At 48.0% G+C, this 14,615-nt stretch overlaps 4 protein-coding genes across 4 annotated transcripts; 3 read left to right on the top strand and 1 right to left on the bottom strand.

The window, feature by feature from the left end:
* Positions 1-5,419: 5,419 nt before the first annotated feature.
* Positions 5,420-6,358, bottom strand: C8R40DRAFT_1068615 (uncharacterized protein; the record flags this gene model as incomplete). Its single annotated transcript, XM_046226027.1, is given in 7 exon segments — positions 5,420-5,488; positions 5,508-5,803; positions 5,856-5,893; positions 5,947-6,017; positions 6,087-6,106; positions 6,131-6,273; positions 6,342-6,358. 7 exon segments carry the CDS (start codon positions 6,356-6,358, stop codon positions 5,420-5,422), a joined length of 654 nt encoding a protein of 217 aa, XP_046087357.1.
* A 1,692-nt stretch (positions 6,359-8,050) lies between these two features.
* Positions 8,051-10,862, top strand: C8R40DRAFT_124111 (uncharacterized protein). The gene is made up of 10 exons (XM_046233535.1): positions 8,051-8,552; positions 8,610-8,807; positions 8,864-8,940; positions 8,996-9,081; positions 9,134-9,270; positions 9,324-9,412; positions 9,468-9,604; positions 9,663-10,381; positions 10,439-10,614; positions 10,664-10,862. The coding sequence occupies exons 1-10, from the start codon at positions 8,193-8,195 to the stop codon at positions 10,788-10,790; spliced, it is 2,106 nt and encodes a 701-aa protein (XP_046087356.1). The 5' UTR covers positions 8,051-8,192; the 3' UTR covers positions 10,791-10,862.
* Positions 10,863-11,215: 353 nt separating this feature from the next.
* Positions 11,216-12,075, top strand: C8R40DRAFT_124014 (uncharacterized protein). Its single transcript, XM_046233510.1, has 3 exons — positions 11,216-11,501; positions 11,563-11,781; positions 11,912-12,075. Exons 1-3 carry the CDS (start codon positions 11,264-11,266, stop codon positions 11,929-11,931), a joined length of 477 nt encoding a protein of 158 aa, XP_046087355.1. The 5' UTR covers positions 11,216-11,263; the 3' UTR covers positions 11,932-12,075.
* Positions 11,934-13,785, top strand: C8R40DRAFT_1099094 (uncharacterized protein). Its single transcript, XM_046227843.1, has 2 exons — positions 11,934-12,243; positions 12,316-13,785. The coding sequence occupies exons 1-2, from the start codon at positions 12,219-12,221 to the stop codon at positions 13,302-13,304; spliced, it is 1,014 nt and encodes a 337-aa protein (XP_046087354.1). The 5' UTR covers positions 11,934-12,218; the 3' UTR covers positions 13,305-13,785.
* Positions 13,786-14,615: the final 830 nt, after the last annotated feature.

The raw sequence follows: 14,615 nt of genomic DNA, 5'->3' as shown, positions 1-14,615 counted from the left end.
AATTGATGTGCTTTTCGCTTCCCACGTTCGTATCCCTCCTTTTGTTGCTTCTTTCCTAGATGTAAGGCAGCTCCAGCATCCTGTCGCGCTTCTCGGAGAATCCGTATGCGGTCATCCACCACTGGAATGCCGCTGCGTTGACCAACCGGGATATTGAACAGGGGAAGGTATCCGTAGGTTAACTCGAATGGGGACATGCCTAGGGCCGAGTGAGTCCGCGAGTTAATCACAAACTCCGCCATGGGGAGGTGTTCTGCCCAGTCATCTTGTCGTCGTCCCACGTAGAGGCGGATGTATTTTTCCACTTCCTGATTTGCGCGTTCAGTTTGGCCATTGGACTGAGGACGATATCCGGAGGTTAGATCTGATTTAATTCCCAGTCTAGCGAGGAGGGATCGCATGAGTTTAGCTGCGAACTGAGGTCCGCGGTCGGATTTGAAGTGGAGGGGAAGACCATGAAGATGGAAGATTTCTCGGTAATAGATATCGGCGACACCTTCGGCTGTAATGGAGCTGGTGCAAGGAATAGCATGGATTTGTTTTCCATACAGGTCTGTACAGACCAAGACTGCGTCGTATCCCTGGGAGTTAGGCAATTGTGTTATCAGGTCGACCCCTACCTCTTCCCATAGGCCGGATGGTACATCCAGTGGTTGAGTCACAGCTCGTGGGTGCCGTTGGATCTTCTTGCGGGCGCAAATCTCGCATCCCTCAACGTATTTCTCCACAAAAGAGCGCAGTGTCGGCCACCAGAAGTGGGTGCTGACCAGGTCAAGTGTCCCATGTAATCCGGGATGTCCAGCAGTTGGATGATCATGGCATTGACGGAGTACCTCGGTGCGTAGATTGTTGTCTGCTGGTACATATACCCGGCCCCGGTAATAGACCAACCCGTTGTCCTCCTCCCATTCAGCTATCCCATTGGCCAAGCGTTGTAACCCGTGCTTCTTGACTGTTTCCAGACCTTCCAGTACTTGTGCTTCCCGTTCTGAGGCTTTCCGAATACGATCCTCTAGGGGGTTCCGTAGGATTGAAGCGGCGATTTTGGTGAAGTGGCCAGGTTTAAGGACGGTCTGTTGCTGATTGTCATCGCTATCTGATACATGATGTACTGCCATACGAGAAAGGGCATCAGCTTGGGTGTTTACTCGGCCAGGACGGTGGATCATATGAAAATCAAACCGTGATAGATAGAGGGCCCATCGGGCTTGTCGACGGGTAAGGTCTTGTGCTGTGCGCCAGAATTCGAGGTTGGAGTGGTCGGTGATAATGTCGAATGGTTGTGGAAGTCCTTCCAGGAAATTCCTCCAGTCCTTCAATGCTTCAATAATGGCAAGCATCTCCCGATCATATATTTCATAGTTCCGTTCTGCTGGCTGCATGGATGCCGATCTGAAGGCTACTGGGTGCCACTGACCATCGTCTTGCTTCTGCATGAGGGCGCCTCCCGTAGCAAAGCCTGATGCGTCTACCTCAATTCGAGTGGGCCGATCTGGCGCCCATAGAGCAAGGATTGGTGCGGAGATGAAGGCCTCTCGAAGGGTGTCAAATGCCTCCTGTTGTGTACCAGTCCAGTTAAAGGTGGTATCCTTCTTGGTTAGGTCGTTCAAAGGTCGAGCTATTCTTGCAAAATTTCGGATAAAGCGCCGGTAGAAGTTTGCAAACCCCAAAAATCCTCGCAGTTCCCGGAGGTTGGTAGGGACTGGCCAGTCACGAACAGCCGCTACTTTGACCGGATCCATTCTCACCTCCCCTTCTGAAATGATAAGTCCCAGGTATTCGATCTGTTGCTGTTCAAATTCACACTTCTCTGGGCGCAAATAGAGGTCGTGCTTTTCTAGTCGCGTTAATACTTCCCGTACCACTTGTCGGTGTTCCTTGAGGTCGTTACTGAATATGAGGATGTCGTCTAGGTAGACTGCCACCTTGCCAGCTGCAATGAGATCAGCAAATATCGCATTCATAAGTGCTTGGAATGTGGCAGGGGAATTCGTGAGACCGAAGAACATAACCTTAGGCTCGAACAAGCCCCGAGTTGTTGCAAATGCGCCTTTCCATTCATGCCCCTTCTTAATCCGCACATTATTGTAGCCCCAGCGAACGTCAAACTTGGTGAAATATCGCGCTCCCTGAAGCCGGCTAATGATATCAGCAACTAATGGGAGAGGGTATCGGTTCTTCACAGTATACTCATTCAGTTTCCGGTAGTCCTGTACGAAACGGAGTTTCCCATCCTTCTTCTTCACGAAGAAGACTGGAGATGAGATGGGTGACTTCGAGGGAACGATGTAGCCTTTCCGTAGGTTTTCTTCTAGAAAGCGGTCGAGTTCCTCCTGCTCGTTCAAGGACATTGGGTAGATCTTTGTCCGCATGGTTGCTGGTGCTCCGGGTACAAGATCGATAGCGTGATCCCAGGGCTGATGGGCAGGTAATCGCTCAGAGGCAGATTCAGAGAAAACCTTCTTGAAGTCTCGGTACTGCTCAGGGACCATCTCCTCAAAGGTTTTAATGGGTTTATCGCGGTTAGCCTCCTCTGCTAGTTGTTGAGAATATGTGAACCCTGCTGAGCACCATACTTCCTCTGTTTGTTCTTCCAATATCCCCGCTTTCACCCATGCCCGACGCGTTTTGTGATTGGCTCGTATTCGGTGTATTGGGGATTCCTCCGTTGCTGTTATGATTTCATTCTCCTCTAGGTCTGCCTCAGTGTGATTGGGTTCACGTTGGGATCCTTCATTCAGGAGTTCCTGGATTGGACTATCGGTAGTAGACGCCACTAGGTGAGGGTGTGAAGTCTGCTCATCTTCTACTTCCTCTATATGTACCCGGGGTGGCTTTACTGAAAGTCGTCCCTTCTCCCAGTCAATCTCTGGATTTACCTTCCGTAACCAGGGGAGTCCGAGAATAATATCCTCTCCTCCTAAGTTTGTGATCAGGAAATCCATCCATCGCTCCTGGTTATCCACTGTGAGTGCTAAGCGTGCAAAGTGGGTGATTCGCCCGGCTCGGTTAGGTGTACCATCGATATTGAATACATCGATTGGTTTATGGAGGGGTGCGCAGGCTACGTGATTTCTGGTGGCAAAGTCTTGGTTTAAAAACAGGGCGGTAGCTCCACAGTCTACCATGGCTGCGGTTGTTATACTATGGTTCCTTCCTCTCAGTTTCGCATGAATTCGGAAATGTGGGGAGCTGGAATTTAATTCCCAAATAGATGATATTGTACATGATGGGAGCGAGTCATACGAAGAGGTAGCGAACATAGTAAACTGATTATGGGGTACTCTCGGTGCAGCCGGAGCGGGTACCCTCTTTAAAAACCCTGCTGAAAACCAGAGGACGGAGGAGACATGGCATTAGCACGGTCCAACAATTCCCTTATTTGTCCAATTTGGGTGGAGAAGTCCTGGTTAGCGGGGCTCGGTATAGCAGGTCCAGCGACAGGTGTTGGGATTGAGGCGGCAATCTGAACTGATTCGTTTGGGAATAAGGTAAATGGTGCCGCCGTGGCTGAGATCTGCTGACGGCGAGGCTGTTGGCGTCGGCCACGGTCGCGACTAAGTCCCATGAACTTGTCCTGACAGACGGATTCTAGGTGTCCCCGGCGTCCACAGTATCGGCAGGTAGTCTCCTTGTGTGGGCAATTCTGCTTAACATGGCCTTGAGCTCCACAACCAAAACATCGTCCGCGCATACGGGCAAGGAAGGCCTCCCTGCTATTCCCAGTGCTGGTATGAGTAGCATCAATGTCCATGGCGTGAGGGTCGGCAGGGGTAATGTGAGCAGTGTGTGTGGGAGCGTGTCCGGTGTTTCGGCCGGTCATGGTGGGATCATGCAGGTAGACATCCACCGATATGGCTCGTTTGATTGCCTCTTTCAAAGTCGGAGCGATTCCTTGGGCGATGTTTACGATGATAAGGTGTTGTCGGATCTCCGGAAGTAAGGCGGTGAAGAAGCGTTCCCGTAAATCAATATCAGACATTTCAGTCCGATCTCCGATATCCTTGAACTTCTGGGCAAATTCTGCAACTGTCTGCCCTTTACTTTGTCTGAGGTTCTTGATCTCGCTACGGGCTTCCATACCTGGGTCCATTGGTTCAAACCGCTGGCTAAATTCCTTCAAGAACGTATCCCAGTTTCCTCCGAAAGGGGGATTCTCTGCACTGAAGTGTAACAGATGGGGAGTTGCCCAATCTCCAGCACTTTCTGTGAAGAAGCCCAGGGCGGACTTGATAAGTTTAACTTGGCTCTTGGCGAGATCCGGTTGTTCTGACGCCCAATTTTGGAACTGAGCCATGAAGCGACGAGCTTCAGCACCATCTTTACCCTTGAAGACCTCGGGTTTGTTCATGCTTGACTTGGAGGATGAGCGTTCCTCCATGGCTGTAGCAAGGCTGGCTACTTGTCTGATGAGCTGAGCCATGAGATCCTCAGCAGAGGTATTTGGGGCAGGCGGGACAGGAGTCGACATGATGGGAGTAGGCAGTCGGGGTTGGGGAATTGGCAGGAAGGTTATATTGCTCACAGTGAGTGGCTCTCGGATCGAGTTCGAAAGGGCGTTGGGGCAAGGTTGAGACTGGCAATCGCGCCAAGTATCGTTGTTGTTGTGAGCGTGAGCTTGGTCTCTGGGGTCAAGTGCGTGCGGGAGTGTGGAGCAGTCTATACTGGCAGCAGGTGTTTCAGAATCGGGCGGGACTGGGGAAGACGTGGTGTCTACGGATCCTGCAAGGACAACCTTATCGGTAGGCTGTCAGTGCAGTAATGGATCTTGACCTAATGTCACGAAGCGGCAGAGGCGGAGTGACTAGCGGAGCAGGAAGCGGGGTGACTAAGCCAGGCAGTGAGGCGGAGCGACTAAGCAGGTGAGTGAGGCGGAGCGACTAAGCGGAGCGGAGGCGAACTGGTCCCAGATAATGACAGAGATATATTGAGTATCGTAGTCATAGGTAATAATAAGTAAGCACATACCTGGTCCCAGATAATGACAGAGAGGTCAAGATAAGGGACCAGGCTGTGGAGGGTTGGCTATATATACATAATCTAGTCTGCGAGAAACAACGATGTAATACTGTACAGTTCAGGGGCAAGGAAGGAGGCGGAAGCCGATAGAAAGAGAAGGTGGGTCAGGTGGATCAGTAATAGATAGATCAGTAATCGATGGAGATTGACAGCGATGGGATGATGTATTGTACAAGTAAAGGCGTCGAGACGGTGAGAAAGGGAAAATGATAGGGGCTGCGTACTTTATGACAAAGAGGAGATGCACCAGTATTACTATCGGCAGCTGCTTTCCTCTTTTTGGGATTGATGACTCCAGGAGTGTCGTTTCTTTCGCTACCAGTATAACTTCCACCCATTTGTCCACTCATTCCGGTGCCAGTGGGCAAATACTGCCTCCTGGCATTCCCATCTTCAGTTTTCATCTTCTTCGCAGCATGATCTCCGTTATTGGAACCCATAGCGGACCCATAGTGCTCGGGTCTCGGTGCTTGAACCGGAAGATTTACGGTTTTATTCGACTCAGTGGGACGTTGACCGCTCGAGTAGTTAAATCCGGTCGAAGGTGCTTTGTCGAACCGACCATCCCCTGTCAACCCTCCGTCGCTTGGCCCAGCCACTGTTAAAGGGTGGCTGGAAGTGGCAACATTGCCGGCAGTGGGATTGGTAGAGCCTGAGCCGGAAGGTGGCTGTTGAGTACCGTTTATTATCGGAGGCGAGATAGTGATAGCAGGAGTAGCGGCCGTTACCCCCAGATCGTTGGAATTCTGATTTGCACTCTCCATGTTAGGTTGGATCAATGTATCTGACAGAACGAATTAGTCCTCCCGTACGACACTTCGGAAAGCTCGACGTACCGTTCACCTGAGAGTGATACCCCAAGATAGATAGTGTACTAGGCATTATATGAATATAAACCAGCCAGGAGTCAAAAATGTCTGGACTTACTTCGACCCCTTAACACTTAGTACGTATTTGATACCTGCGTCTAGTCTAACATGAATATGTTGCGTCAAAGACTGTCAATTATGTAAATGATTAAACAGTTAGATTAATTAGAGTCGAGATTCATGCGAAATATGACCTACCTGCCCGACGATGAGAGTCGCTATGGTAAAAGGTGGAGACGTACGTCGGTCGGTCCTTACAATGGAAAGCACCAGAGAGGTCGGCGCGAAGGCATTTTGAAAGTCGCAGGAGAGGGAAATATTCGTCAGATACAATGGCCGCGGGAGGACTACCTCAATTGAAGATCCTGGAGCAATGTTCCTCGCCCTAAAGAATGGTAAAAAGAGAATGATAGTGTAAGTGTATGGAAGTAGTATGTGCTTGACGATTCTCACCAAAGTTGAACTTGCATGATACAATATAACGTGAGTAGTCGTGGTCGCAGGGAGAAGAAGAGGGATGATAAGATGGCCACTGGGATGGACGTTAAGGTCTTATATATGATCGAAACACAAAGCAACTCTAACAAAGGACGACCCGTGTTGTTCAGTGGCACGGTCCGTACGCACGCGTCAATCAGTAGCGAGCCCATGTATCCTTCAGCTACACAGGTTGTCCGAAGTGGCACGGTCCGTACGCTTCTTTCACAACTTCATCTTAAATAATCAAGGCTTTCGATTTGGATTCAGAGTTTCCTAGCGAAAAGTAAGAGGAGTTCGGGTAGAAGCCGAAAGGAGCGGTGTACAACCCGGATTCAATCCTAGATAGATAGATAGATAGATAGATATGTTGCGAGATACGTGATGAAGCCCACCATGATCGCCTGACTAGGGAAGCCGGTTTACAGACGTCCGCACCTACTTTCACGTTTGTGAAAGAAGGTTTCAATACAACGCCTGTGTCGTTCCAGTTCCAAAATTCGAGAAGGAGTGCATGCAGAGGACCATCATTAATGAGTAACATAGCTATAGTGGCTGCGAACGCAGCATCGGAGCTCTGTGAAAACTGCAATGGTGAGGATGATTCGAATTGACGACACCTTCTTCACCTGCGCACATATCACTAGGAGAGTGTTGCAGCCTTGACAACTTTCATGATAACGAAAGTCATCAGGACTTGAGCTATGAAGCGCTTCAATGGTTGATATGATCGATTTAAGTAGATATAATGACATTTCTAGATCTCGTGCCTTATATATAGTAATAGTCCGCACAATGAAGGCAAAAGGTAGCGCCAGGAATTTGAGATGGAGCAGCTCATTGAGACCGACCAGAAGTCGGTCCTCTTTTCACGACAAGGAGTCGCGGAACAGAAGCAGAAGGTCCGCTCGATGGGTTCGGAGTTACATCGATCCTTGCATGTGGTGTAAGTGGACCGTGGCGGTCCGCTCCGTCCTCGTCACAGTTCGTGACACGCATCTGAACTGCTTTTCTCCCTCTTCTTGCTTTCCGAACCACTTTGGTGGTTCTTCACGAAGACTTTTGTCATTGTGAATAGGACTCTCAATCTCGAGCTTCATGCAGCTGCGCTGTGGAGGTACGAACGCACTCGTATATTTCAAATCTACATCTACAGGTACGTGAATCAATTTGCCAATACGAGGGATTCCTCAATCTTGACCCAAATCGCTAGAAAACCCCCAAAGTTTGCTCTGCCTTCACCCGAAGTCCTGATTATAACGAGAGCTCCGGAGCCATCAAGCCTCCAGATTATACTGTTCGTGCTTCATCTCCTTTGGATCTGAAAAGCTTCAAAGTAGAGATTGTACAAGGTCCTCATGTGTGTAATCAAGGGTCCTTCGGATCTGTCATCCCAAGATGTTGTGACTGGGACTGCAGGTACTCAATATCTGTCATATCGTCGAAAAGAATGTTCTGCGCTGCGGGGCAAGGATGTTACTTTAAGGTAGTTTTAAATTTAACGTGAGATTTTCGCTCGATGTCTTGAGTATATATTTGACATAGCCTGATTCTAGAAGGGAATAGATTTAATACTGGGTCAGCGAGAACGATGGCGATAGGGCTCTAGCAGTAGCGAAGTTCGCGATCAAACTATGTTTCTCCGAAGTAGATGTTGGTTTAAAGTCAAATTAAATCGCCTCTACTCTTAACGATTGCGAATGCGAACTCGTGGCGGTACACTGGCTTCGGATGTAATACACTGGCACCTATGATAACCACGTGGGGCGATATTGGACAAAGGCCTTTAGGTCCTTTGTTTGTTCTTGGAATTGCGTACGTGCACGAATGCCTTTTAATTCCAGCTACGTTCTATCAAATCTGCACCACCACCATATTTTCAAATATCTCTGCCTGCTCACCGCTCACTGCTATAATCACACCATGGTACCGAATTTGATTGGTACCTCCGGCGACGCTAGTAAAACCTCTACCATTTCTGGGAAACGTAAAAGACACGACGAGCAATCGGAAGTTCAGGAGAGTGGCGATCGTCCCGAGAAACGGGCCAAGACTATCAAACGAAGACCCAAGAAAAAGGCAGTTCGGCGACGCAAAGTACCGAAACGGTTCAAGGGAGTCCGCGGCGTATTCGCCCTCCTACAAAGGTTGTGGAAGTACCTTCCTGTCAAGATTTTTTTATACGAGGTACATATACAGTGCTACCTCTCTTCCGGCTTCGTATCCTAATGCCCGAATTCAAAGATCTTCTGTTATCTCGATTCCCGCGATCTTCTCCATCTGGGTCGCACCTGTAAACACCTTCGAAAACTTCTAATGACAAAATCGTCGAATAACATCTGGCGCATCGCTCGTGAGAATGTCGAAGGGGGTCTGCCTCCTCTTCCAATGGATCTCAATGAGCCTCAGTATGCTCACTTGGTCTTTGATGTTTATTGCCACGTATGCACCGTTCCTTTCCTGTTCTAGATATTATCCCAACCAGTAAAGCTCTGCAGGTCTGTAACAAGCCACGGAAATGCGATACTGTTTTGTGGAGGTTTCGACTCAGAAGTTGCCGAAACTGTGAAAAAACGTGTGGCGTGTTCTCATTGCGAATCGTCAATGTTGGCCTGACATATATTTGATAGCTTCACCATATACAACTGGCATATTTTGTCACACGAACTCTATCCGTTCACTTCGCTTCAAATTTTGTCTCAAGAGAAGATTAAAGGTTAGTCTAATTCAATTTCACGAAGATCTTCCGCAATTTACACTATTTCCAGTAAAGGACCGTGATACTACGATCATTGATTACGAGGCAGCGTTGAAACTAAAAGCCCAGTATGTGGCTCTCAAATCCGAAGAAGATCGTCGTGCATGGATCAAGCAGAAATTTCGAGAACGTCGAGCAATAGATAATGTAATGCTTTATTGTTCCTGAACATATGTGCCACTTACAAGCAACTCCTCTAGCATGCTCGTTCTTGTGAAGCATGGCACCTGAATCATCTAGAGCAACGATCTAGACAATTGAACGATATTCGCAACCAGAGGCTGCAAGCGTAAGTGTTCTGCTGCTTATTAACTTGTATTCATCTACAACTATTGTTCCATCAGGATTCTCACTCGCCTGGAACTCATCGGCTTGCGCCGAGACGCCGACATGATCCTCCTTGGGGAATCTAATTTTAACATATCCGATGATCTTCTAAACCTTCACTCTGTCAAACAAGCAAAAGTATTGACCGACCGCGGTATGTCCACTTCTTGGTTTCAGCTCTAGCGTGTGGGTCTAACACATCGTCATTCAAGGTTGGGCTCATATGGAATCTGAACTAGTCGGATTATTATCTGAGCACAAAGAGAAACGCTTAGAGCGAGAGCACAATGAAAGCTGTCGAAAACGCTACCTTTACCTCAAGCAAGAGTATACCGATATCCTGTCTCATCGGGATCTGCGAGAGCCTTATCCTGGAGTGGGCGAAATTCTCTTTGATCCAGTCTTCAAGGCAATGGTTTGGGACACAGCGACGGAGGAGGAACTAACGCCTGAATTCGTGAGGTCGAGACTTATGGAACACCTTCCTCGGATCGCTGGTGAATGGAGACCCTCAAAAATCCAGGAAATCCTCCAAATTCTTCGAAATGTTCGACCTAGCGCGACCCTCTCAGATCTTGATTTAGCCGTCACAATCTTCGGATGTGCGAGATGTAACGTGCTGATGTCGAGCTCGCAGGTGTTCTATCATCCGTGTTGCCACAACAATCGCATAATCGACGATGTTGGCCACCACAGGATGCGAATTCTCAACGAGCATTACGATACAGAACAGGATGGCTCTTGGTCATCGCGTTCACTTTTCTTCAACAGGGAAAGTTCACGATTCGCGGAAACAATCCTGATCGGTACCGGCTTGGACCCATCTACAGCGACAACTGGTGACCTGACACGGGCACACCCAGTCATTGAATGTTCAGGTCCCCAAGAGGACGCTTTCCCTGGACGGTTGTTTATGACATGGCCTGCAGCAGTGAGTGGAGTATCCTGGAGATTTCATTCATTGCTCATGCTTTTCTATCTGCTACAGCTAATGTACAATCAGAGGATTGGAGAAGAAATATTCTTCATAATCAACCGCTTTGGCCAAGACACTTCCAGGATTCGTATTCAGGAGCCCCTCGGTATCTTCTCAGATGTCATCTGTTGCGCGCATTGTCATGAAAAAATAGCAGTCGCAGCGTTATTCCACCATCTTATTTCTTGGTGAGTTTTTCCATAGTGGGTCTCGTGTGGATATTCAGTCTTAATTCAGGCATAATGTGGACATTCGTTCTACGGCTATCACTTCCACTGAATTCTACAAACACTTTCAAATACATTGGTATTGGAATCCTCGCGATAATATAAACCTCATGGGTATGGACTTTCGTTGCAGATAGAAGAGGGAAATATTTTCTTCAATGCTGATGTCGTATACTCGATCACAATAAGCTCATTTTCCTTCTACTGCACTCATCTATCATGTAATGGCATACAACCTGATTTTATCTATCATCTTCGTCCTTCTAAGATTGTCAGCGATTTCCTTTTCAGGCGATTTCCCTTTTTGTGACTAATATATCTAGCTTTGACATTTACGGTTTAGGAAATGATATTCATTGAGGTAATTGCACCTCCAGTTTTTCATCGAAGTCAGTGTTCATGCTGCTCCTTCTAACGAGTCACTTACATGATTGTTAGATATGTATATACTCTTGATTGAGACTGGATTTAGAGATCATTCCGATTCGATGAATATTTATCCATTGAGAATATTTTCCCATGCATACACACACCATCTGTGGATCAACCTGAGCTCTGAACTCCATTAATCCACTGTTACATCTACGGAGCCGATCCTCAGCAAATCCGTATGACTGGTCGGAGGACATCACATGAGCTTCATGCACTGTATAGAAAGCGGCAACTGAGAAGGGTTTCGAATGCAGATGGAGGAGGGTGGATTTATGCATTCATCGATTTGGGCAACGTTTGGAAGATGGGCATGACCAACAACTTCATGCGACGGAGAAGGGAGTGGGACCGACAATGTCCAAGTGCGCATCGTATCTGGATGCCACCAATCAAAGTCCAATATAGACGAAGGGCGGGTGAGATTCCGCTCGTCAAGTCCTAGTCTTTTGTCTTTACCTGTAAATCATCTGCTTCTAGAGACGCTAGGGCATCTTCTACTAGAGATGGAATGCACAGACCGACCCGGAGCATTTTGTCCTTCTTGTACGTATTTTCTCGAACCAATTTACTTGCTAACCTCTCTTTTGGCAAGGTGGGCACAGGCACCTCGAAAAATTCATTCTCAAAGGAAGCAGCTGGGAGTACCAGCGGCTTTTGGTGCGCTCGAGCATGATGCAAGCAGCTTTGGCTTGAACTGTAAGTCGTAATCTGTTTGTATACTTGATCCTTACTTATTTATTTGTTCACATTTATCTCGATCCTTGCACTCCGAACCCTTGCATACATTCAATGTCTCTCATATCTTAACACCGACTTCTTTCCTCAGCAATTGGCAGACCCTGTTAACGCGTTATCTACAAACGAATTCACGCGACACACGAACCTCGACGAGAGAGCTGGCTGTTTATTACCTGGTCCACATATACATGGCCACACGCCCAAACGGAGAAGCTCTGCACGCTTTATATGGTCTATACGCATTTGTACGTTGATACACCAGGAACGGCCAGCCCCGACCGCCACATACATACACCAGCATACGCCAGTATCACTAAATACGCCCCCCAAAAGAACGATCTCTGATGAAAAAGCGCCTGTGATAAAAGAGAAACACATTTGTACAGTTATTTCCAATGGCTACGGCACTGTCTAATATGGGTACGTCTCTTCTCCTTGTATCGACGCGTCGGTTCGAGGTCGATCTCCTTATGGACTCTGAACTCTGTGTAGAGCCCGCTGAGAATTGGGATGATGATCTCGAGTTTCAAGGTCAAGGTCAACAGAATACGCAGAATACAGACGGTAGTCGAAACAAGAAGAACAGGAATAAAAACAAAAGTCCACCTCATTCACCTCATACACCTTATCCTCGTCGTACGCGTAATCCATCTTCACCGTCTTCTCCATCGAAACCCCGGATCTCCATGTCAACCACGAGCTCACAAGTGACAATGGAAGCGGAAGATTGGGATTTAGAAACCCCTGCGCCTACACCTGTACATTCGAGGAATTCTGCGCATAGCTACTCGAACCAACAGCACCAGCAGCAAACCAGGACATGGATTGAATGGACTGAAGCAGGTCCATTGACACCCACACGACGTCTCGTGAGCTCTGGCTCTGGTTCACTTCGGGAAACAGAGAAAACAACAACAACGGAGAATTGGGATGAAGATTTCGAAGATCGGGTTGATTCTCCTCCTCGGTCTCCTTATTCCCTTGGGTCGCCTGGGTCTCCTACGGGAAAGAAGAGGAAAGATGGGAACGAGAGAAGGAAGAGCTCTACGACTACGACAACTACGAGGAAAACTACCACTACAGAGAACTGGGACGATGAATTACAACTCGGTGATTCGCCTGCACGGTCGATGCGGAATCGACACCCACAACATCCTGTTCACCAACATTCTTTCAATGAAGAAGAGGACTCTGACGATGATGATGAAGCAGACTTCAACTTCCACGGGTCAGACAAAGATGAAGATGATAAAACTGTTACTGCGAGGTCACGTAGAGCCGCGTTATCCAGGCTCGTGTCAAACTCCTCCTCATCGTCGCTGCCTCCGGTTCCACCTTTACCGTTTTCCCTTTTGCCCATACCGCCACAGCACTCTGCTTCTTCCGACCACGACCACGAACACGTATTCCCTGACTCTCCGACTACGTCTGTATTCTCCGTCCCCACGTCTCATTCGGGCGGAACAGACAGACGAAGATGACAATACAGACATCGAAGAAAATGAGATAGAACCTGACGAGCAGCCTAAGTCCATCCTCACTGCTAAATTACGGTGTTACTCTGTCGATACCCCACCCTCTTCATTCCCTCCTAACACCACTGTATCTGATAAATCTCCGATTACACCATCAACCACTACTGCTCCAGCGACGAATTCGAAGGCAAAGGCTTCTCGTGGTGGTCGAGGGCGAGGTCGAGGGCGTGCTCGTACTTGAGGTATGAGGGTTGCTGTTCCTCTAGAGGCTGACAGGCCTCCCGCTTCGGGCATCGACGAAGTGGGCACACTCGGCGTCAATATCGAGATTCCTCCCAGCAAAGAGGACGCTATGGATATTGAGGTTAACGTTGATGATACTACCGCGCGGAACTTCAAATCCAAACTTACCAAGGTGGCCGCCTTCAAGGACGAGACCTTAGAGCCAGAAGAGGGCACATCCTTCGCAGATGTAAGCAAGGTCATGTTAGACCCCGACCCTGACCCTTCAGATAAATCCGATGCGGAACCTGAACCTGATGTCGAAGTTGACGTCGAGCCGGATGTCGATGCTCCCTTTGATGTCTCTGACGGCGAAGACGAAAAGGAAGATGATGATGATGAGGGCGAGGGTGAAGATGAGAAAGATGATGCGGACGAGTTGGAGGTAGACGAGGTTCAGGAAGATGATGATAAAGACGATGAAGACAAAGACAATGAAGAAAAAGAAGTCTCGGATAAAGAGGATGTGGAGAAGGATATTGACGATGACGATCGTTCAGAAATAAACCTTGAGGATGAAGAGGAGGAATTCGATCTTCAACCTGTCTATCGAGTTGAAGCTCTTGACATGCTTGCCATCGTTGAGCTCAAGTTTGCTTTGCTAAGAGAGAAACTGTATATAGAGAAGATGGAAGAATTAGCTTGGGAGGAATCCTTGGTAGCAAGTGGTATGCAATTACTTTCTGTCTCAATCTTGAGATCTCACATACCACATACTTTAGGTGAACATCCGGAACTAATCTTCATACAAAGCGAGCTTTTGTCACGTAAAAACAAGCGTTTAGAACTATCGGAACGCAAGTGTACATTTGAAATAGCAAACATAACCAAACGCAGGAAGATTGATGAAGACGCGACTTGGAGTTCGCGGAAGGTATACATGCCTCTTCTACATTTTTCACTGTTACTCATCCCCTTACAGCATCAAAGAGACGAACTACAAACAGATATGCTTGCAGAAAATCATCGTAAACGCCGAAAATTGGAACGAGAACGAAGGGCTGTTGATAGGCCTCAAACCGGTGAATGCCATTG

The sequence above is a fragment of the Lentinula edodes genome (genome assembly GCF_021015755.1).
Source record: "Lentinula edodes strain Le(Bin) 0899 ss11 chromosome Unknown C8R40scaffold_13, whole genome shotgun sequence".
Taxonomy (NCBI): Eukaryota; Fungi; Basidiomycota; class Agaricomycetes; order Agaricales; family Omphalotaceae; genus Lentinula; species Lentinula edodes.
The sequence above is the reverse complement of the archived record's forward strand: the minus strand, read 5'-3'. Positions and strand labels throughout refer to the sequence as shown.

What these genes read in the sequence shown, in the direction of transcription:
- C8R40DRAFT_124111 (XM_046233535.1), top strand. Translation starts at nt 8,193, where the DNA reads ATGCCTTTTAATTCCAGCTACGTTCTATCAAATCTGCACCACCACCAT. An exon ending in TCTTTGATGTTTATTGCCAC is followed by an intron (nt 8,808 to 8,863) that starts GTATGCACCGTT and finishes AAAGCTCTGCAG; the next exon opens with GTCTGTAACAAGCCACGGAA. An exon ending in AACGTCGAGCAATAGATAAT is followed by an intron (nt 9,271 to 9,323) that starts GTAATGCTTTAT and finishes CAACTCCTCTAG; the next exon opens with CATGCTCGTTCTTGTGAAGC.
- C8R40DRAFT_124014 (XM_046233510.1), top strand. Translation starts at nt 11,264, where the DNA reads ATGACTGGTCGGAGGACATCACATGAGCTTCATGCACTGTATAGAAAG. An exon ending in CCAATATAGACGAAGGGCGG is followed by an intron (nt 11,502 to 11,562) that starts GTGAGATTCCGC and finishes ATCTGCTTCTAG; the next exon opens with AGACGCTAGGGCATCTTCTA. An exon ending in AAGCAGCTTTGGCTTGAACT is followed by an intron (nt 11,782 to 11,911) that starts GTAAGTCGTAAT and finishes TTCTTTCCTCAG; the next exon opens with CAATTGGCAGACCCTGTTAA.
- C8R40DRAFT_1099094 (XM_046227843.1), top strand. Translation starts at nt 12,219, where the DNA reads ATGGCTACGGCACTGTCTAATATGG. An exon ending in TACGGCACTGTCTAATATGG is followed by an intron (nt 12,244 to 12,315) that starts GTACGTCTCTTC and finishes AACTCTGTGTAG; the next exon opens with AGCCCGCTGAGAATTGGGAT.